The sequence below is a fragment of the Eublepharis macularius genome, chromosome 4, assembly GCF_028583425.1.
Source record: "Eublepharis macularius isolate TG4126 chromosome 4, MPM_Emac_v1.0, whole genome shotgun sequence".
Taxonomy (NCBI): domain Eukaryota; kingdom Metazoa; phylum Chordata; class Lepidosauria; order Squamata; family Eublepharidae; genus Eublepharis; species Eublepharis macularius.
The window spans coordinates 166,330,198-166,351,237 of NC_072793.1; the positions used below are offsets into that span (position 1 = coordinate 166,330,198).

At 44.5% G+C, this 21,040-nt stretch overlaps 2 protein-coding genes across 3 annotated transcripts; one reads left to right on the top strand and one right to left on the bottom strand.

Moving 5' to 3' along the window:
* Positions 1 to 1,921: 1,921 nt before the first annotated feature.
* LOC129329396 (zinc finger and SCAN domain-containing protein 31-like) lies at positions 1,922 to 19,893 on the bottom strand. The gene is made up of 5 exons (XM_054978954.1): positions 19,671 to 19,893; positions 8,851 to 8,916; positions 5,351 to 6,006; positions 4,667 to 4,796; positions 1,922 to 3,379 (listed from the first exon to the last, which is right to left on the bottom strand). Exons 3-5 carry the CDS (start codon positions 6,002 to 6,004, stop codon positions 2,526 to 2,528), a joined length of 1,638 nt encoding a protein of 545 aa, XP_054834929.1. The 5' UTR covers positions 6,005 to 6,006; positions 8,851 to 8,916; positions 19,671 to 19,893; the 3' UTR covers positions 1,922 to 2,525.
* LOC129329383 (zinc finger protein 883-like) lies at positions 9,403 to 18,185 on the top strand. 2 transcript variants are annotated; one of them, XM_054978932.1, is made up of 4 exons: positions 9,403 to 9,461; positions 13,240 to 13,731; positions 14,340 to 14,436; positions 16,564 to 18,185. In XM_054978932.1, the coding sequence occupies exons 2-4, from the start codon at positions 13,267 to 13,269 to the stop codon at positions 17,958 to 17,960; spliced, it is 1,959 nt and encodes a 652-aa protein (XP_054834907.1). In that variant the 5' UTR covers positions 9,403 to 9,461; positions 13,240 to 13,266; the 3' UTR covers positions 17,961 to 18,185. The 2 variants fall into 2 exon arrangements, with proteins under 2 accessions (XP_054834907.1, XP_054834908.1); XM_054978933.1 differs by having other exon boundaries at positions 16,567 to 18,185.
* Positions 19,894 to 21,040: the final 1,147 nt, after the last annotated feature.

The window sequence follows — 21,040 nt, forward strand, 5'->3', positions numbered from 1 at the left end:
TGATCACACAGCAGAGTATGAACAATTTCAGTCAGAATAGGTCCAGTTCCTTCACTGGGACGGTATTTAATAGACCCTCAGAAAGGGCTGTGGCCTGTTTAAGGTGGGTCTATGCCACCCATCAACTGCTGGCCTCCTTGAGGGAGGGATCTTCTTATGATGCATAGAAATGCCTCAGCTGCTGGTTATGGGATTGGCCAGCACAGTTACGAGCAGCCTATCAAAGCTCTTTTCTCTCTGGCATATTTTTATCCCACCTTTCCTCTAAGGAGCTCAGAACTGAAAAGGAGCTGAAAAAGGCTTTTTACTCAGACAGGAGAGAAGTATTGTAGGGAGGGGTCTCAAATGCTTCGCTAATGCGTTAGGGACCATAGACTTCACCACTACGTTACCTTGCATATTATCTGTTGCTCGAATATGTAGTCTTATACTACCTGTACTTCCTGTTTATCTAATGTCAGTCCTAGAATGGACTATGTTCTGTTTCAGCAATTCTTCAACTCTGTATCGAATCTTTGCTAATGCTACGGTCTTTGTAAAATCCTATGACATTGTTTGTGGAAATGTTCTCGATACTGATTGTACTAATCTCATGCTATGTAATCCGCCTTGAGTCTCAATGAGAAAGGTGGACTATAAATGACATAGATAAATAAATAAGAACAGGATACACAGTTGCCTTTTCCTCTTATCCTCACAACACCCCTGTGAGGTAAGGTAGGCTGAAAGAGAGCAACTGGCCCCAGGTCATCCAGCAAGCGTCATGTTGGAGTGAAGATCAGAACCCAGTTAAATTTTAACGACTACACCATTGAACTATTTTCCTCCCAGCCCACCCTCCACTTCTATCAGTGCTGCTGTTATTCCCTTCGGCACCACCCTCTCCCCACACCTCACACAGTCCCGACCCTTGAAGACAGGATGGAAAAGAAGATTGGCAGGAATAGTGAGGGGCAAGCAAGACAATCCCAGTCTCCTAAGCATGGCGAGGAACATGAAACAGGCTCGGCAGCCTGCTATGTTCCACTCCTTCCTCCTCGTGTTCAAATTCCTCCCTCCCTTCTCTAACAATGGGGCAGACTTAAGGCCACAAAAAGAGCCCTGATGGGACAGACCAAAAGCCCAATCCCAGAGCCTCCCGCCATCCCAGCAGATTCTCCTGTGATGCCCACAATCAGGACACACGGGCCTGATTTATCCATTCATGTTGTTCTCCAACAACTGGGATTGCTTTGGAACAAGCAGTAAGACCGGACTCCTGTGGCCCCTTAAAAACTGGCAACATTTATTCCATCATAAACTGATGTGAGACAAATACCTCATAAAGTTTATGCTGGGATAAATTTTGTTCGTCTTTAAGGGGACACTGGATCCCTGCCATGTTTTGCTGCCACAGACTAAGACCCATTTGGAATGATCATTCTGGAACATAGCTCTGTTTAATTATCCCAGCTAGTAACTATAGAGAGATCTACCCTTTGTGTATTGCTCTAGTCCCCTTTGGAAGCAATCTAAGCGACTGGCCCTCACTACTGAATTCCATCGCCAGCTGCCTGCTCGTGTGCATTCTCAGAACTTTAGTAGAATCAAGCGGCTCAGGGAACCACTTTTTGTAAGGGAATAGGATTGTATTACATGTATCGCCTTCCTTTTACTGCAATGTCTTCTGCTTTTGTAACGCCCTTCCTTCATTATGGGATGTCATGCCTTAGACTGGTTTTTGTTTGTACTGTTTTCCCCCCAGTTCTCTAATCCTAGTCCTCCTGCACTGTTTATTTGAGGCTTTGCTCTCAGATTCAATTGTTTTTCACATTTTGTAATCCACCTTGAGTCTCAGTGGGAAAGGTGGGCTATAAAGTTAATAATAATAATAATAATAATAATAATAATAATAATAATATTGTAAGAAAAGTAATTTCTGTCTGAAATCTACCTCCAAGTCATTTCATTGGTTGGTCCTGAATCGTCATGAGGCAATTGCTTCCTCCCTCATTTGCCACCATGTTTGTGCGCACCTTGGTTAACTTCAAACAAGCGTCTGCTACCAAAATCTGAATTCTAGTTAAATCTGTCTATGGCTGGACATTAACACTGTGGCATGGTACACTCAAAAGAGGGAAGGGGGGATTGGTGTGAAAATATGAACAGATTAATCTGCTGTCCACTAAGTCAGACCCCTTATCTATCAAGGCTACTATTGTTTACTGTGATGGGCAACTTCTCTCCAGAGGCTGAGATCTTCCACATCACCCACTGATCTTTAATTAGGTATGATAGACGCTCTCCTGTGAAGCCATGTCTCTTCCCCTGTGTGCAAAAGGGGATCAGGGAGAAGATACATGAATCCAGGGCATGCCTTCAATCTCTAGGCGATTTGCAAATCTAATGTTCTTCAACTGTCCTTCAATGAATGGCAAGGTGTGAGCTATCTATGAAGCTTTGGCTACGGTCTATCAAATACTTTTCCATCCACTTTCTGTCTGTGATGGGGTCCATCTTGTAGCTGACCTCCAGTCTCTGTCCATTTATTGTTTCTTATTGTCAATATATGTTCCCTTGTGTGAATCCTTACGAAAGCTTTTGCCACAGTCTGAACAATTCTGGGGTTTCCGGCCAATGTGTACTCTTTTATGTCTTATCAGGTGCGAGCTTGTGCTGAAGCTTCTCCCACACTCGGAACATTCATACGGCTTCTCTCCAGTGTGGGTTCTCTTATGTGCAATTAGTTCCCCTTTCTGAATGAAGCTTTTGCCGCAGTCTGAGCACTCATAAGGCTTCTCACCCGTGTGGGTTCTCCTGTGCCTTATCAGCGAGGCGTTATGACTGAAACTTTGCCCACAGTCACAGCACGTGTACGGCTTCTCACCCGTGTGTACCCTTTTATGGTTTATAAGGTTTGAAGTGGTGCTAAAGCTTTTCCCGCACTCCGAGCACTCGTAGGGCTTCTCTCCTGTATGCGTCCTCTCATGGATCATCAGGTTTGTTCTTCCGTTGGATACTTTCCCACAAAACGAGCATTTGAATGGCCTTTCTCCCTTCTGTTTTCTTTCCCTGTCAAGAAAAACCAAGTCATGAGAGAAACGTTTACTGTAGTCAGTGGCTCTCTTTTCTCTGTTATTTCTCTGGACTCCCTCTTGGAAGGTCCTTTCATTTAAATCTCCAGCATATTCCTCACATTGAGGAGTTTGCTCCCCTGACTTTGCTGGGAGACGTTCTTGATGATGTTTTGGCCCCAGCTGAAGTCCATGGATCTCTTCCTCCTCAAAATCCTGGGAAAATGTATCTTTAGTTCTTTTACAGGATATGTTGCCAGTATCCATGCAATCAGGTCCTTCTATTCGAAGATGTTCTTTTCTTGTCCTTACTTGCCCATCACAGGCTAGAACAAACAGAAAATCATAACATGATTCATTAAAAAAAAGTCATCCCTCTATTTCCGTCACTGCTATTGGTACTACAGAAGACAATTAATTGATAGCAGCAGAAAGAAGGGCTAAGAGAAACCTCTTTCCATTTTCCCTCACTGCTACTACAGAAAGCATCAATTGTCAGAAGCAGAGAGAAGGGCTAAGAAAGCCCACACTCCATTTTCCTTCATGGCTACCACAGAAGAACATCAATTGTCAGCCGTGGAGAGGACTAAGAATGTAAGCCTCCATTTTCCCTCACTGCTGCTGTCACTGTAGGATCATTAATGGACTGTCACCAAAGTAGTCGTGAAATCAACTTTCCAAGTAACCATCAGGAAATATCTTCCATATGATGATTCTGATAGGATTTCATCCTGAATAGTTGTCACTGTTATCAACCACAAAAATGTTACTTACCCTGTGCACGCTACTGGAAAGGGGAGACAGAAATCTAAGAATAAATCAAAATGCTACAAAGCAGAGTCAGCTTTGCCACAGAGCAGACTTTGAATATTGAATTTAGTCTGCAAGTAGACAAAGCTTCTAAAAAGGACTTTTAAATCACAATTTATAAATTGCGTTTGTTTTTATAGAACTGGCTTCCAGGCTCCATTCTGAGGGCTTTATAGGAACAACACAGATTCTTCATCAATCCTTTGGATGCTACGCTAAGGAAGGAAACATTACCATCCATTTTATACCAAGGTGGCTCAGTGGATACAGTTTCAGACCAGGTTCAGATCCCTGCTCAGCTGCTATACTCTGTAGGTAGATAGATCTAGACCAGTCACACAGCCTAGTTTACCTCACAGAGCTGTTGTGAGGATAAAACAGGGAGGTGTACACTGACCTAGTTAGGTGTGAGTATTCCACCCATCCACAGAGGCGAGGCACGTGAGCAACAGAGTCAAGTTCTTCTTAGTTGTAGCACCCAAGTTGCAGAACTCCTTTCCCAGAGAAACTTGTCTGGCACCAAATTTACAAAACTGTTCTTATTTTTTTAATAGTCCTTGTTTAAAAATATTTAAAATAATTTTTAAAACGTTTTAAAGGTCAGTGACTCCCTCTGTCAGATTCTTAAGATTCCTCAGGCTTGTTAATGTAATAGCCAAATTATAGCCTGAGCATTACATCAGAAATATACCCGTGTGAAGATCACCCCTGGATTTCAGTCAAAAACTATCAAGAGCGTATGACGGAAGTGCATCCCCTACCCCCAGTTGCGTTATCCAAAAATTCAGGGACAACATCTTTACCGAGAAGACAACTGGCTTCCTCTTCAGGCTCCCGCTTGGCCTTCAGGGAGATGTCTATCCCCCTTCTGTCTGTAGGATCCTGCTCTGACTTATGTGAATCTATACTCACTATTCCCAAAAGTTCTGAAATCTGAAAACAGAGAGAGGCATCCAAATTAGGACACAGAAGCTGAAGACCAGACATAGCACCCAACTTTAGCTCCTCGACCATTTGCACAAAGAAGATTTAAGAAAACACAGATAAATCACTGAACCAAGGAGATTTCTGAGGCAGTCTAAGCAAAGCTGGATGAAGTCCAATTGGTTCCAATGGGAAAGGACACACGTCCTGTTAAAACCAATGGGACATAACAGTGTTTATTTTTGGAGGTAACAGCCCTCTCAGCAGCCTAATGCATTTGGGGCTAAAGTCAGGAGAAGCTATATAAAAGGACACTCAGCAAGGCATAACTCCTTTAGAGTGTTACTACAAAGAAGGTTCTAGAAGGTGCACAGAAAACTGAAGGAGTTGACTTCTGTGCACCTTCTAGAACCTTCTTTAAAATAACACTCATTGCCAGTTGCTGTCTTATGTGGGTTCTCTACACCAAGCAGATCCTGACCAAGCTTTGGAATTCCTCAGACTGGGATGGGACAAAAAAGAGCAGCCATTTTGAACTTCTAGCGTGAATAATGGAGCCTCACCTTTTGCTCTGTTCTCTCCACCCCATGAAATTCCAGCAAGAAATTCTCGGCGAGGTCTACTGCCTGGCTGCAGGTTTCCGGCCCACGTTCTCTGACCCAGCCCTGCATTTGCAGAGGAAGAATCATCAGGAATTGCTCAAGGACCAGCATCTCTAGGATCTGCGCCTTGCTGTGCCACTCCGGCTTCAGCCACTGACGTCCCAGTTCTTGGAGTTGGCTGCAGGCCTCTCGGGGTCCCTTGGCTTCTTGGTAGCCAAACCGCCTGAACCGCTGGCGCCGTATTTCCAAATGGACGGTATCCTCCTTATCGAGACTCTCTTCCTTCACTTTCACAGACAGATCCAGTCTTTCATGGGCTTCTCCGTTTGGTGCAGCATGCTCTCCTCGGGGCCACTGATAGGCATCAGTTGCTTCCATGACGGAGACCTGGATATCCGCGCTGGCGTCTGCTGACTGAAGTTCAGGTAGAGGTGGGTTTTTCCATTGTGAATTTGAGGCCTGCATGGTCTTCAGGAATTCTTGCCATTGGGATTCCCAGTCTCGTTGAAGGCCCTCAGATGGTTCTGGCTTAACATGTTTCACAACTGCGCTGCTCAGAAGATCCTCCCTCCAAGCTGTCCCCTGATTCGGGCCCCACTCCTCCATTTTCTTCATTCCTGAAAAGGAAATGGAGACTCGGGCAATTCCAGGCAGATTCCCTCTGAAGTTGCCTTGCTCTCCAGCGGAACTGATCTCTGTAACTGGAGATCAATTGTAATACTGGAAGAACGCAGACCCCCACCTGGAGGTTGGCAACCCTGGCCCCAGGTGATACAACCAAGGCATAGAGACCCCCCCCCCCGACTTTTTAAATGTTATATAGCCTTGTTAAAACACTACCTTAGAAAGTTAAGATTGGAAGGCATTACGAAGAAGAGATGTCCAATTTCTGCCCTCAATACACTCACAACCTTAACAGGGATAGCCTATATTCTTGAGAGGCATTATATTCTTTAGAGGCACTAAAAGTAAGGGTAGTCCCCTGTGCAAGCACCGAGTCATTACTGACCTATGCCTCTAAATATCAATTACTGCTGAGGGGCAAACTAGAAAATTATTTTATTCAGTGCATTTATGTGCGCTAAATATAAATATGCAGGGCTTTTTTTCAGCGGGAACACAGTGGAACAGAGTTCCGGCATCTCTCGTGATCAGTGGCCCCACCCCCCTGATTTCCAGACAGAGAGATTTGTAAGGGGGCCATTTTGTAAGGGGCCCATGTGTTTCTCCCTCATTTTCCTCTTGAGAGTTCCACCACCTCTTTTCCCAGAAAACCCCCCTGTAAATATGCATTTATATGCTACATTCTCTATTAACATAATTACGAGGCAATTTCCTATGAGAAAACATACAACCTTTCTAACTCATTTATATAGTCTGGTGCAAAAAACTCTATGCCAAAGCAAACAGTAGTCTGGGGGTTATTCTATCCCTTGGCATCTCTCTGACTGACAACCTGTATACTTGGGCAGTTAAAAGTAGAAAATCAGTTTATGTGCACACCAAAAGTAGCAGTAAAATCTACAGTATGGCACTCTATCCCTTTTCTCTATGGTAGCACCACTGATCATTACAATTTTTAATTAACCAGTGTTGAGCTCTTTCTTTTGGTTAGACCAAGCAAAATATCATTAAATAGCATGCACAAGCTTTTCAGTTTTCCAGAACTATTTGTCAGGCCAAAGAGCCACTTCATCTAGTATTTATCTGTTTACAACATTTGTACCCCACCTTTGTGCAGCCATGTAGCTTCCCAGGTTCTTGCCAACAGCAGTCAATCTCCCAGAGATTGCAGCCATTGCCTGCTGAGTGCTGGCAACCAGCAGGTGAAGACAGGCCGCCTGGAGATTGCCCGCCATCAGTAGGAACCTGGCAAGGAGGTTGGGGAAATGGGTGTAAACAAACCCATATCCCTGTCCGATGACATCACTTTAAGTGTGAACTGTAAACACTATACTTTGGGCTGATTCCTATAGAATTGGGCTTGGTGTAATACTGTAGCTTCTGGGTCACACCAGAAATGACGGGCACCACTGGCATGTATGTGCCCACAAAGAGAAGAACAATCACTGCCCATTTCCCCCCCCCACTTCCTGCCACCACCCATCCCACCAGTTGCCAGTAGGGCCTGGCGACCCAATGGCCATAGCATGCATCATTTTATAGATCACTATGGCTTCCATTTGTCTTTTTGTTGGGACCATGACTCCTTCTGCATGGTTTTATGGGGAATGTCTGCACAACAAACAACTGTTCAAAGCACAGGACAGACATTGCTGATCCTCCATCATTTCAGACAAAAATGGATGCATTTCAAATCTCAGATGCAGGATCCCTGCCTTCCACTTTTACCCATTTTGGAAGATTCTTGAATGGGTGTTATTTACTCTGCAAACACCTCTCTCATTAGGCTTTGCTCTTCCAGAATACTAGAAAACTCTGCTATCAGAATACTAAAAAACTGTACTCTCTATCTACTATTGTAACCCACCCTGAGCACGCTTGCAGGGAGGACTATAAATTAAATAACTAATAATAACGGTCCTACAATGTGTTATCAACAATTTACAATACATCTATTTGGTACATTTTTATCCCGAACTTCCCCCGAAGAGCTCAGGGGATGCTAACGTGCTAACATGATTCTCCCCCTCATTTTATCCTCACCACAACCCTGTATGGTAGAGATCAAATGGTCACCCAGTGGACTTGGTGGAAGAGTGAAGATCTGAATCCAAGTCTCTGAATCCTAGTCCAACTCTCTAACTACCACACCACACTGGCTCAGCTCAGACATGCAAGGTGTGAAATAGTAAGCTATGTGCTGTGTAGCACCTGTGCATACATTTGGGCACACTTGTGCTAGAGACAGCCCTGACCTGGATAGCCCAGGTGAGCCTGATCTCATCAGATCTCAGAAGCTAAGCAGGGTTGGTCTTGGTTCATGATTGGATGGGAGACCTCCAATGAAGACCAGAGTTGCAGAGGCAGGTAACGGCAAACCACCTCTGTTATATTGGCATGAAAACACCACAAGGAGTCACCATAAGTCAGCTATGACTTGAGAGCACTCTCCACCACCACCATGCTGGAGACAAGACATAGCCACCCTTTGCTCCAAGGGAGGAAAGGGAGCTGAATTCAGAAAAAATGTCAGTGTTTGCAACTCCCACTAAAGGTAACAGCAAAAGGAAAATCAGGAACAACATAAGGAGACTGACAGGAGCCAGAAGGTAGGCAGGTACAGCTGGAATGCATGCAATTGGTTTAAAAGGTTAGCAATTCTTGTTAAAGCAGCAGAGTTTTAGAAGTTTCTCTGCGCACAGTTTGTCTGCTTGATCCAAGCAGACATGGGCTCACTGCTTGTCCTGTAGTATTCTGGTCATTTCTTCCTTCCCTTAGAATCCAGCCAAGATTTCCCTTCCTTCCTTCTTTTCTTGGTGTCTTTGCGTTGCGCTCACCGTGGGAATCTACCGCAGCCTCTCCACTGCTCCGAAGATGGGAAATCCCCAAATGTATGTTTCTGGCTAGACAGGGAGAAATAGGTCAGAAAGGTGATCACACAACCCTCCCCAATTCTCAAACCGAGGGAGCCTCTCTAGGCATCAGAACTCCGTGCCCGTTAACCCCATCAGCTCCTCAAAAGAGAGAAGCCCGTTCTTTGAGGTTACAAGTTTTGTTGTTTGCAAATCATCAGTATGGGAAGTCAGTTCCTGGTTGCCAAAGATGGGTGCTAAGACGTGGGCAGGGTGCAATCATATGCCTTCCTCAATGAACGAGGGAAAGGAATGCAAAAATGGGCTAAAGGCGCAGAGCTGCCAAATTCCTAGAAAGCAGATAGAGCCGCTAGGTACAGATGTCCCAGGTAAAATTCGTTTCCCCCGCTTCCGTTCAAGGATATGCAAAATAATTCCACAATTTTTCAAATGAACATCTCAATGGGTTAACCAGAGAAAGCCGTCGTGCCTAGAGAGGCACAAACAGGGGCTTCCTTTTCCTGTCTTTCTGCCTGGCTTTGGGTTGACCTAAAACTTTGGGTGCTGATTTCCAAGGACTGCAGCATCACTGAGAGGTAAACTGGGATTCTTTAGATGGAGACATGGTGATCGGGAAGACCACAGCGAAAGAAACTACCAAAGAGGGTAGAAAAAAGGCAGTTGTGGCAGGAGCGGCATTCCACAGGGAGAGAAGTCAAAGCCACCCACGAGCTGCCCTCCCGATCTTGAAGCGTCCATGCCAGCTGCAGGGTCTGTCCTACTCTCCCTTTCTCCTCCCGAAGTATAGGACTGCAGAGCTATGTGCTAAAAATTAGGCGGCTGGAAAGGAGCGGGAGGCGTGCTTTGAGATCAGCATGCATCAATGTGGGGACAAAGAGGGGACACAGCTATGCAACAAACAGCCACTGACAGGTGCTTGCATGCAATGCATACCAGTGGTGCTCCCGAAATAGGCATAACTTTGAGGCAACCTGACAGTAAACCTCTGCCAGCCACTGCAGGGAGCTTTTAACCAGAGCTTTCTGGGTGGCCAACACAGACATGCGGTTCCTCACCCCAGATGCAGTTCTTGTCAAACTCCCTTTGATGTCTTCCTTTTATACCTCCTGTTTTCACCACCCATTTTTCCTAATCAAACCTAGTCATCTCTCCTGTCTCCAGTAGTTCCATTGCCTAACTAAGAAAACTGAAAAACAACAACGGGCGGCCCCGGTACCAATAGAAATCAAAACAACCAAACCGGGGCTCTAAGACATTAAGAGCCAAAAATATACTCTAATTTTCTGTATTACAAAGTGCAAACAGTGCAATAAATACAAACATGGATACAGAATATATTATATAAATTTTTGGAAGTGCAAAGATACAAAGTCCAAACATATATCACAATATTTTGGTGTCCGGAAATGTCAGAAAGGTTTTTATAAAGTGCCAGTTGCCAGTTGTCAGTACATCAAAGGGAGCCGGTAGGTAGGGAGTTGTGCACAGTACTTATATATTCACAGTCCATAATTATGAATGTAATTAGACGAACGCCAACGGGAGTTTGCTGGCAAATATCATTAACCCGTTTCGTGAGTGACACGACTCACTTCCTCCTGGGCTTAAAACAATTCGGACTGGTCATAAGTATGTTACAAGCACAAGGCATACTCTCCTACCACTCCACACTTTCCACGGACATGTCCGTGGAAAGTGTGGAGTGGTAGGAGAGTATGCCTTGTTTGGGCCTCTAAAAAATATGCTGATATAGATGGTCCAAAATCATTCATTCATTCATTCATTCATTCATTCATTCATTCATTCATTCATTCATTCATTCATTCATTCATTCATTGCCTTTCTCCCCAACAGGGACACAAAGTGGCTTACATCATTCTCCTATTCTTCATTTTATTCTTGCTGTTTATTAATTTATTAAAAGGTTTCTAGACCACATTTCCCCACTTAAGCTGTGGGCTTCTAGTTAGTTTACACCATTAAAAAAATCTAAACCATAAAGTGGTTTTGTTTTTCTTCACAGAAAAGAGGCACTCAGAGGCTAGCATTCATACAAAGACTGAAGCTGTTTTCAATATGATGCCTGAATTCAGGTCCCAGTTTCTTCCTCAATAAATCTTACTTTCTTGTCAGTGTCTCTTAATAGTCCTTTCCCTGAATGTTCTCAGGTTTCTATGGCAGCCACAGTCAACGCATGGTTTGCCTTCTCTCACACTGTGGTACTAGACTTGCCGGTACTAGTAAAATTTCATGATTTCCATTTTGGCCATCCGAGTTTAGGAAGGAGGTTGACCACTCAGAAACAGTGGTCATGATGGGAAGGGGATTTGAACACAGAACATGAGAAAAGGCTGACAGAGGTTGGTATGTTCGACCTAGGAGGGATAGAAAAATGGAAATTAAAGAGGCGCTTAAGCCTCATCAGGTACGCTCAGATGCTAGGTGGAGAACTTTTATGTTTTACTCCACGCCGAGAAAAGAACAAGTGAGCTTAGATGGATAGGAGTTCAAAACTGTGATAAGGAAAATTGGCAAAGAGTAGCCATTTTTCATAGGGGTCACACAGCAACTAATAATATGGTTCTGTGTTCTGGAGAAGTTTCTGTCTGCGGCCACTAGATTTTCTGCATTAGTGAAGCTTCCAAGTTGGTCAGAAGGAGGAATATTCGTTAGCAGAGACTCTGAAGGGGGAAGATAAGTCTTCTAAAGAGAAATCATCTGCTTCAGGCTGAGGGTAAACTTCCAGGAGATAAAGCTATGGCAAACTTGTTTCAGACAATAAGCTCAATGGCCGGTTTAACAGAAGGAAAACACACAGCTCAGCCTAACAGTCTATTTTATTTATTTTATTTATTTCAAATTTGTATTCTGCCCTCCCCGCAAGCAGGCTCAGGGCGGATAACAACATATTAAAAATACAATTAAAATACAATTAAAAATTCATGTTCATTAAAAACAACACATTTAAAACAAGACGGTGGACAGCCTTCACAGGGAGGGTTTTATACACCCCTTTTTTCCAGGCCGGCGGAGGCCCAGCCTCAGCCATATGCCTGGCGGAACAACTCTCTCTTGCAGGCCCGGCCCTGCTTGAGCAGTGTAATGTGAAGCCACAAACTGAAACAAGATTGGATTTCCTGCTCTGAAGGAACATTGTGTTCCCAGAATTCAATGCTGTGTGAATTTACAGCTCCCATGCTGCACTGCTTATGGAAATGAACCGTTTTTGTGAATAGTTTTAGTTTAAAGGAATGTTGGCACCAGCGTATAATTGGAACTGACTTTAAGAGAGTCCTGGGAAACAGAGATCCTGAGGCGAAATTGTCCTGAGTGACTGGGACTATGGATTAATAATTTTATTTTTAAAAAAATTTTGTATGGCAGAGGACAGACACCCTGATAAGAGTTTGGGGTAAATCCAAAATGGCTCAATTTCAGATCATGATGTTTCTTAGAAGCCGTTCCTAGTGCCCTTCCTCGCAAAGTTACTGGCTGGTGAGAATGCGCTCGCGTGGAACCTGAGGCCCTGGATATGGCTTTTGTTGGCTTCTGACACGTTTAAAGATACCTGGAATTATTGGAAATACTGTCTATGGTTTATAGTGATCCTGGGAGCATTTGTTTAAACATTTGCTTTTGATTGTGTTTACAAGTCTCTGTTTTGCCTGACTAGATTTGAATTTGACATAATTTCATTTCACTCTGCCGCCTGCATTTCATGGTCCCTTGACCCTGCTGTGTGTGTGGGTTTTTTTCCTTTTCAAACCTCCTACATAAATTGACTGCATAGTGAGGATCCATTCATAGCATCTGAAGAAGTCCATGAAATACTGGGATAATTTTTTTCTGTATTGAAGGTGCCACCAGATTGCTGTTTCTTTTTACTGCAACAGACTAATACCACTCTGAAAGTCTGTTTCTTTGACTCTGAAACTTAAGAGTTGGGGCTAAACGAGACATGTCTACTACGAGTTGGGTCAGAATTCCTTGACCCATTGTACAGATAGATGTGACACTGGGGAACTAATATTCCCAAGGGCTTGGGGCCCAGTTGAGCTTGGGAGTGTGGTGCAGGGGGAAGAAGCACTTTGGCTCCCCCCTCTTACTGTTTTTCCAATACTGTTGGGAGAGGGGCATTTGTCCCGTGGTGGGACTCCATGTGCTGCAGTCAGTCTGATTAGTATCCCTACCCACCTCATGGCAGATGAGACATCCCATCTAGTTTTGTCCCACCTTAATCTTTGTCTTGAAAGCAGATTGTGAGGGAGGTGTCAACAAATAATAGATGTGGGAAGAATATTTTTGCCCAGATTGTATCAGTATGCTTTTCTAAACAGAGAATATAATTTCCAGTCCCAAAGCTGCTGCCCTGGAATAGAAATGGAAGGGCCAGATACAACAGGACCTGAAGCTGAAAGGAGGTCAGAGGCAGGAAGAAGAGACATTTGCCTTGTCCAAAATGGGGGCATCACAGAGGATCTGACTGGAGTGGATTCACAGCAAATCAAAGAAGAACCAGAGGATGCGCTGCCACAGAAATGGGAAGCTCAATGGCCGGTCTTTCTGAAAGCAACCCAGAAGCCTTGCTCTCCAAGGAAAATTCCAGAATTGTTTGACTCCTTACCAAGAGAAATTACTCAGGAGTCCCAGCCCTCCTTCAGGAGAGCAACTGACATGAGCCAAGAGCATAGAGCAAATTATGTGACCCAAACTCGGCCAGGCCTTGGTGGAGAGGCCCATGAGGCCTATGAAAGCATGGCTTCTATGAGGATGAAGGAAGAGACTCTAGATGAAGAAAATACCATTGGCTTGGAGATGCAGTGCTGGCACCAGGAGACTGAGGAGGTATTTAACCAGCTCTGCAAACTTTGTCATGAGTGGTTGAGATAAAGAGATAAAAAATACTGAAAATATGTGATGCTGGAAGTCTGGATTTTTTTCCCTGTGCCTATGACAATCCAGTACAAGGTTAGGGAACCAGGGCAAGGCTCTGGAGACCTTCAGTCAGGTGGAGGTCCAGGTTTTTCATCATGTGAGTCTCCATGGCCCATAGCAACCCCAGCCAGCTGAAAAACCTAATTTCCGTCCTGAGTTTTAAATCCACCTGCCCATTCTGATGCTTTATAAGGATTTGGCATAACTCAAACTTGGATCATGTGTCATAATTTTTATTGCATGGCCATGTTTCCAGAAGATCAGGGCTATGTCTGTTTTTATTCCACACGGCAAGGAGGTCAGTAGTTCTCCACTCTCCCATTTTATCCCCACAACAACCATGTGAGGTACGTTATGCTGAAAGAGAGTGACTGCCCCAAGGATACCCATAAAATTTCTTGGCCAGGTAGAGATCTGGATCGAGGTTTCTCCAGTCTGCCCCTGTGCCGTTATGGCTCTAACTATTAGTATTCACACTCAACGTTTCTAAATTTGCACCCCACCCTTTTCTGTCTTAGATACCAGGATCTAACTTTTCTAAGGCAAAGCAGGATTCGTCAGGCCCAGTGAAGATGCAGGTCAAAAAGGAGGGTCACCTGGAGGCCATCTTGCTGGGTAAGGATCATGCTCTGGGTCCTTGGATGTTGAAGAGGGTTCCTGTGTGGCGTCAGCATATCTTCACCGGCTGCCTTCAATCTGTCATGCTCACACTCTCTATCCTTCTCAAGAAACGTTGTCTCAGGACTGAACTTAAATGTTATGAATGCCACCAAATCTATGTCTTCTAAATTCACACCTGCAAGCTGATGCTGATGGAAGGTGGGGGAAAGGATTTTCAAGGGAGATGGCTGTGACCAATGGCTGCCCGTTCCCCTGGATGTCATTTTCCCCTCACAGCGAGGTTTCTTCAAGACTTGGCACCCAGCTTGAAGAAATTATTTTTTTTAATTGTGTGTATGAGGGGAACCACAGAAAAGTATTTGCAGGACAGAATAGGCAGTAAAGGTTCAGTACCTTCTCACCCTGTCCACCAGTTCTCACTGCATATGCGTAGATATGTGCGCATACACACCACACACAACCTGCCCATCATTAGAGAGTGTGATGTACTGTTTAAAGTGTCCAGCTAAAATCTGGGAGACCTGGATTCAAATTCACACCTAGCCATGAAGCTCACTGAGTGACCTTTGGCCAGTCACACACTCTCTCAGCCTCACCTTCCTGACATGATTGTTCTGAAGGGAGAATGAGGAAGGGAGAATCATGCAGGCTGCTCTGAGATCCTTAGAGGAAGGGTGCAATAGAAATGTACTCAACATATTAGAAGAGGAGGTAGGGCTTTCTGTATTATTTTTTACCAGGGAAGTTGGGGAGGGAAGGAGAGCGACAACCACATCCACTCAGTTGCCTATGGCTAGGCTAATGAAGTTAACTCACAAAGATAAGATTCAAGCCAACACAGCCATTAGTCATCCAGGGATCTTCCTAGATGGCTAGTTGAAGGGGGAGAACTCTGAAGGAGGTATCTTCAAAGATGGTGAACAAATAGAAACTTGCTAGCCTATATTTATTTATTTAAGAACATTTTTACTCTGCCTTTCCACACCCAATTAGGGCCCTCAAGGTGACAAACTGTTAGAAAACATTAAAAACCAACATTAAAACACACACACATGTATGCATATATGTATATAGACACGCACAAGAACAATTGAAAATGTAAACTATAAGGGAACATCAAATGAAAGCCACCAATGGAAGATAATGATTGAAGTGGACAGCTGAGGCTCCCTAGGGAGGGAATTCCACAGTTTTGGTGCCACAGCCGAGAAGGCAGTTTCTCAGGTGACGGCCTGTCTAGCCTTAGGTGATGAGCAGCGCCCCTGATGATGATTCTAATGGTTGAGTAGATTCATATAGGAATAGATAGTTCACAAAATATGCTACTCCAAAGCCACATAGGGCTTTAAAAGTCAATACCAGTATCTTGAATTGGTCCCAGTCAGGGCTTTTTTTCTGGGAAAAGAGGTGGTGGAACTCAGGACCGCACAATGACGTCACTTTGGGTCAGCTGGAACAAGGGGGGAGTTTTTTAAAGTTTAAATCACCCTAGGCGAAAATGGTCACATGGCTGGTGGCCCTGCCCCTTGATCTCCAGACAGAGAGGAATTTAGATTGCCCTTCACACCGCTCCAGCGGTGCGGAGGGCAATCTAAACTCCCCTCTTTCTGGAGATCAGGTGGTGGGGCCACCAGCAATGTGACCATTTTCAAGAGGAGCCGGAACTCCGTTCCACCGCGTTCCAGCTGAAAAAAAAGCCCTGGTCCCAGTAGTAGGAGTGTCATCAGCATCAATGACTTTCCCCCAACAACTGGCCAGCCAAGTTGGAAAGAAAGGCTAAGTTGTCTCCTAATTAAGGTAGATTCCGATTATGATGTTATGGAACTTAGCAGGAATGTTATGACATTATACAGAGAGTAAGATTAATGGTCTGTCTAGTTCATTATCACTTAGATTGGCAGCACCTCTGTGGGGTCTTGGGCAGACAAGATCTTTACTCAAGACTCTTTGAACTAGAGTTGTCAGGGATTGAATCTGGGCTCTTCTGCATGCAAAGCAGAAGCTCTATTACTGAGCCCTCGAAAATTTATCCCTTTAACATTCGTTTGTTATTTTGTTTAATTCCTTTGCAGAGGTGGCCTGAACAGGGCATGGAATCTCATGACTATCTCTTTTTTCCAGCAGATGGTGATCAAGAGTGGGAGAGTGAAGAGGAATCCTTTCCATTGGAAAGACAAAAGGAAGTTGATATTAATAGAGTATCTTTGGAAGGAGCCAAAGAGACATATTTCCAGGATCATGCAATGGATGAGATGCTGGGGAATCATCAAGAGGCAGAAAATTGCCAGGAAAATGATCCATGGACAATAGAAGGACATCCCTTTCTTTGTGAGGAACACAAAAGCACATTCCAAAAGGGAATTTTGAAGCCTGAGGGAAAACAGATGGGCTCGGAGTACAGAAGGACTTTCTGTCAAAGCCAGTACCTGCCTCAGAATCAGAAAATGCAGAAAGGAGATAAACTATACACATGTATGTTCTGTGGGAAAATTGCCAACAGGAGAGCAGATCTTATTGTACATGAGAGAACTCATACTGGAGAGAAACCATACAAATGCTCAGAGTGTGGGAAGAGCTTCAACACAACCTCTTACCTCACAAAACATAAAAGAATACACACCGGAGAGAAGCCATACCAGTGCTCGGAATGTGGGCAGAGCTTCTGTCAAAAAGGCAACCTTGTTTCTCATGTAAGAATCCACACAGGAGAGAAGCCATACATATGCACAGAGTGTGGACAATGTTTTAGTCAAAGGAAGATCCTCGATAAACACCAGAGGATCCATACGGGGGAAAAGCCGTACAAGTGTTTGGACTGCGGGCAAAGCTTTAGTCAGACATCTCACCTCATGACACACAAAAGGACCCACACAGGAGAAAAGCCACACAAATGTTCAGACTGTGGGAAGAGTTTTAACCAGAAAGGAGACCTTGTCATACACAGGAGAAAGCACACAGGCCAAAAGCCGTATGAATGCTCTGAATGCGGGAAAAGCTTCAGCACCAGCTATCAGTTTATCAACCACAAAAGGCTACATACAGGAGAGAAACCGTATACCTGCTCAGACTGTGGGCAGAGCTTTAATTGGAAATCAAACCTCGTAACGCATCAGAGGATCCATACCGGTGAAAAACCGTATGAATGTTCCATTTGTCAGAAAAGTTTTAGCGATAAGTCCTCCCTTACGAAACACGTGAGAACCCACACGGGGGAGAAGCCATATAAATGTTCTGAATGCGGACAAAGCTTCAACTTGAAATCAAACCTTATGACTCATAAGAGAACTCATACTGGAGAGAAGCCATACCAATGCTCAGAGTGTGGGAAGAGCTTGAGTCATCGATCCTCTCTTACAAAACACATGAGAACCCACACAGGGGAGAAACCGTATGAGTGCTTCCAGTGCGGGAAAACCTTCATCTCTAGCTCAGACTGCAGAAAACATGAAAGAGTACACACTCGAGAGAAGCCGTATAAACGTATGAGGAAAAGCCCACTTATCCCTCTGTTCTCATGAACAGGAAATTCACATGTGTGGAGTCAGCCAAATGTCAGAAAGGCAATGGCATGAAAACTTTGTAAACATTTACCTGGAATAGATGTAGCAGTCGCTTGACCTGTGCTCAGTCTCCAAACAGAACAAAACTTTTGAAAATTGGGGATGAACTGTATCGGCTGGCCTGGTGCATAATAAGTTAGAGGCGGTTTTTAATGAATTATTGTGATTTGAAATATTTTTCCAATCATATTGATGAGTGTGTTGCTAGTAAAAGTAATTGGAGCAATGCTGAATTTTTGTGTGTGTGTGTGTGTGTAACATTTTCTAAAGACTCATTTCACAGAGATTTGTTTTAAACCGCTATTATTTGCCGATGATGGGTTAGAAATGTAAGTGTGCTAACTGATAAAATATTTACTTTTTATCTTATGCATATAACATTGGCTGTAGATTTTATGTCCAATCTTTTTTTTTTAAACACTCACATTATAGCTTTCAAAATGTTACATGCTACCCAGACAAATTCCAGAAGGGCAACAGTCGAGTCTAGCAACACCGTAAAGATCAACCGGATTTGACCTTTAAGGTGCTACTGGACTCAAATTGTGCTCTTCTACTGTAAATCAACATGAGTACCTACTTGAAACTAAATTCCAGAAGGGTCAGGGTGACATTGTGATAAACCATGGTTTATTAAACCCTAGATAATCATGACTTTGGCAGGCTGATGATTCAAGCCTATAGAGTTTGTTGTTGGTACTAAACCAATATTTCAAAACAGCATTTGTAGCTTGTTTGTCATATAAGTACTTGTGGTATAAGTACTTGGGGTCTCTGAATTCACAAACCACAATTTGTTGAGTAGTGCTGCCTCTCACAACCAGGGCTTTTTTTCAGCTGGAACGCGGTGGAGCGGAGTTCCGGCACCTCTTGAAAATGGTCACATGGCCGGTGGCCCCGCCCCCTGTTCTCCAGACAGAGGGGAGTTTAGATTGCCAGTGGCACGGAGGGCAATCTAAACTCCCCTCTGTCTGGAGATCAGGGGGCAGGGCCACCGGCCATGTGACCATTTTCGCCAAGGGCGATTTAAACTTTTAAAAACTCCCTCTTTGTTCCAGCTGACCCAAAATTACATCATTGTGCAGTCCTGAGTTCCACCACCTCTTTTCCCAGAAAAAAAGCCCTGCTCACAACTACCTGTAAAAATAGGATGTCTTTTCAGATGGGAGGCAGAGAGGAGACTATTTATTTTCTACATTTAAACTGGCTTTTCCCCAATGGGAACCCCAAGCAGCTTAGAGTATTCTCCTTCTGTTTTATCCTCGTAACAACCCTGTGAGGGGAGTTAGGCTGAGTCTGTGTGATTGGCTGAAGGTCAAATTTCCATGGCAGAGTGGGGATTCAAACCCAGGTCTCCCAGATCCTAGTCTAATACTTTTAACCATTACACCATGCTGACCGGAAGCAGACAAACCAGGATTTAAGCATGCAAACCATGGTTTATCATGACATCTGAATACTGCTCTCACATGTTGTGGCAAAAGCAACCAACCTTTTTATAGGGGGTTGAAGTTCAATGAACGCAAAGGGAGCAATGATTTCCAGCATGGGTGGGGGGAGCTGTGAGCAGTTCTTTTTTTGTTCCAGTAACACTTCACTTTCTGAAACCCTTTGCAAATAACACGACAAATCACAGAAGCAGTGAATTCGGTTCAAGAGAGTGCTCACCTGACAACTTGGTTGGGGGTGAGGGCTCTTCTCCAAAGGCAGCACCCTCTACACTCCCCTGCTCACAGCATGGTTGGGCTTGGGTCGGTGGCTGAATATCTGCTTGACTTCTAGAGGATCCCAGGTTCAAATCCCGTCATCTCCTGTTAAAAAGGCCTTGAAGAGTCATGCCAGTTAGAGTAGACTAGTGTTAGTTGGTTGGTAGAGAGCTTCACTTGCAATTACCAACGACCAGAAGATCCACATGACTACTGTTTGCCATGTGCACTGTCCTGCCAAATACACCTAAAATAGATATAAAAGTTAATATGCAACTACAACGTTTTAAAATTGCCAGAGTACCTACATGCATGAAGGGCTGTCTTTCCCCACCCCTGTTGACCCTTAGCCAGCCCTTGTGTCTCTGGAGTGAGGGAAAGGGCTTCCCTCTTGGCCTTTCCATGCTCTCCTCAGTGTGAGGTACAACAGGAAGTGTGAGATTGCCAAGGTGCCTGAAGCTGTCCATGGAGAAAGGGGAGTAAAGCCGCTCCCACCCTCACCCTCTACTGTGGCCAGCTTGCTCTTTGGATGGTGGTTTTTCTCTTCTCTGCAGCCAGCTCCTGGTGGCTGCCTGGGTTCTGGGATGAGAGCTCAGAAACAGGAGCAGGTGATGGGTATTGGAGACAATGGGGTCTTCCATCCCAGGCACAGGGCTCATAGCTTAAGGAGGTTTTCAACTAGGGTTCCCATCCAGGTGGTGGCTGGAGATCTCCCAGAATTATAACTGATCTCCTGGTGACCGAGATCAGTTCCCCTGGAGAAAATGGCTGCCTTGGATAGTGGGCTGTATGGCATTAAACCCTGCTGAGGTCCCTCCCCATCCCAAATCCTACCCTCCCCAGGCTCCATCGCCCAAATCTCCAGGAATTTCTCAGCCTGAAGCTGGCAACCCTATTTTCAACCTACCGGTCCTTTAAGTGTGGAAACCACCTAGCAGCTACAAACCCTACCAGGCCACTTTCCTGAAAGATGGGGCAGGTGACACACTGGGGGACAATGCACAGAAGGGCCACTGGAGTTGATTGTACTGACCTTGATAGACCTAAAAGTTTGATTTAATATAAGAGTTTCATTTGTTTCTGTGAGCTACTGCCATCAGCGAGCAAAGACAGCTTAGATGGTTAAGATGCTTTTTTAAAAAAATCATGGCAAATAAGACTATCAATGGCCTTGAATTAGGGTTGCCACCCTCCAGCCCAGAATTACAACTGGTCTCCAAACAACATAGATCAGTTCCTCTGGATAAAGTGGCTGCTTTGGAGGATGGACTCTCTGGCATGATACTGAGGTCCCTCCCCCAAACCCCTCCTTCCCCAGGCTCCAAATTTCCA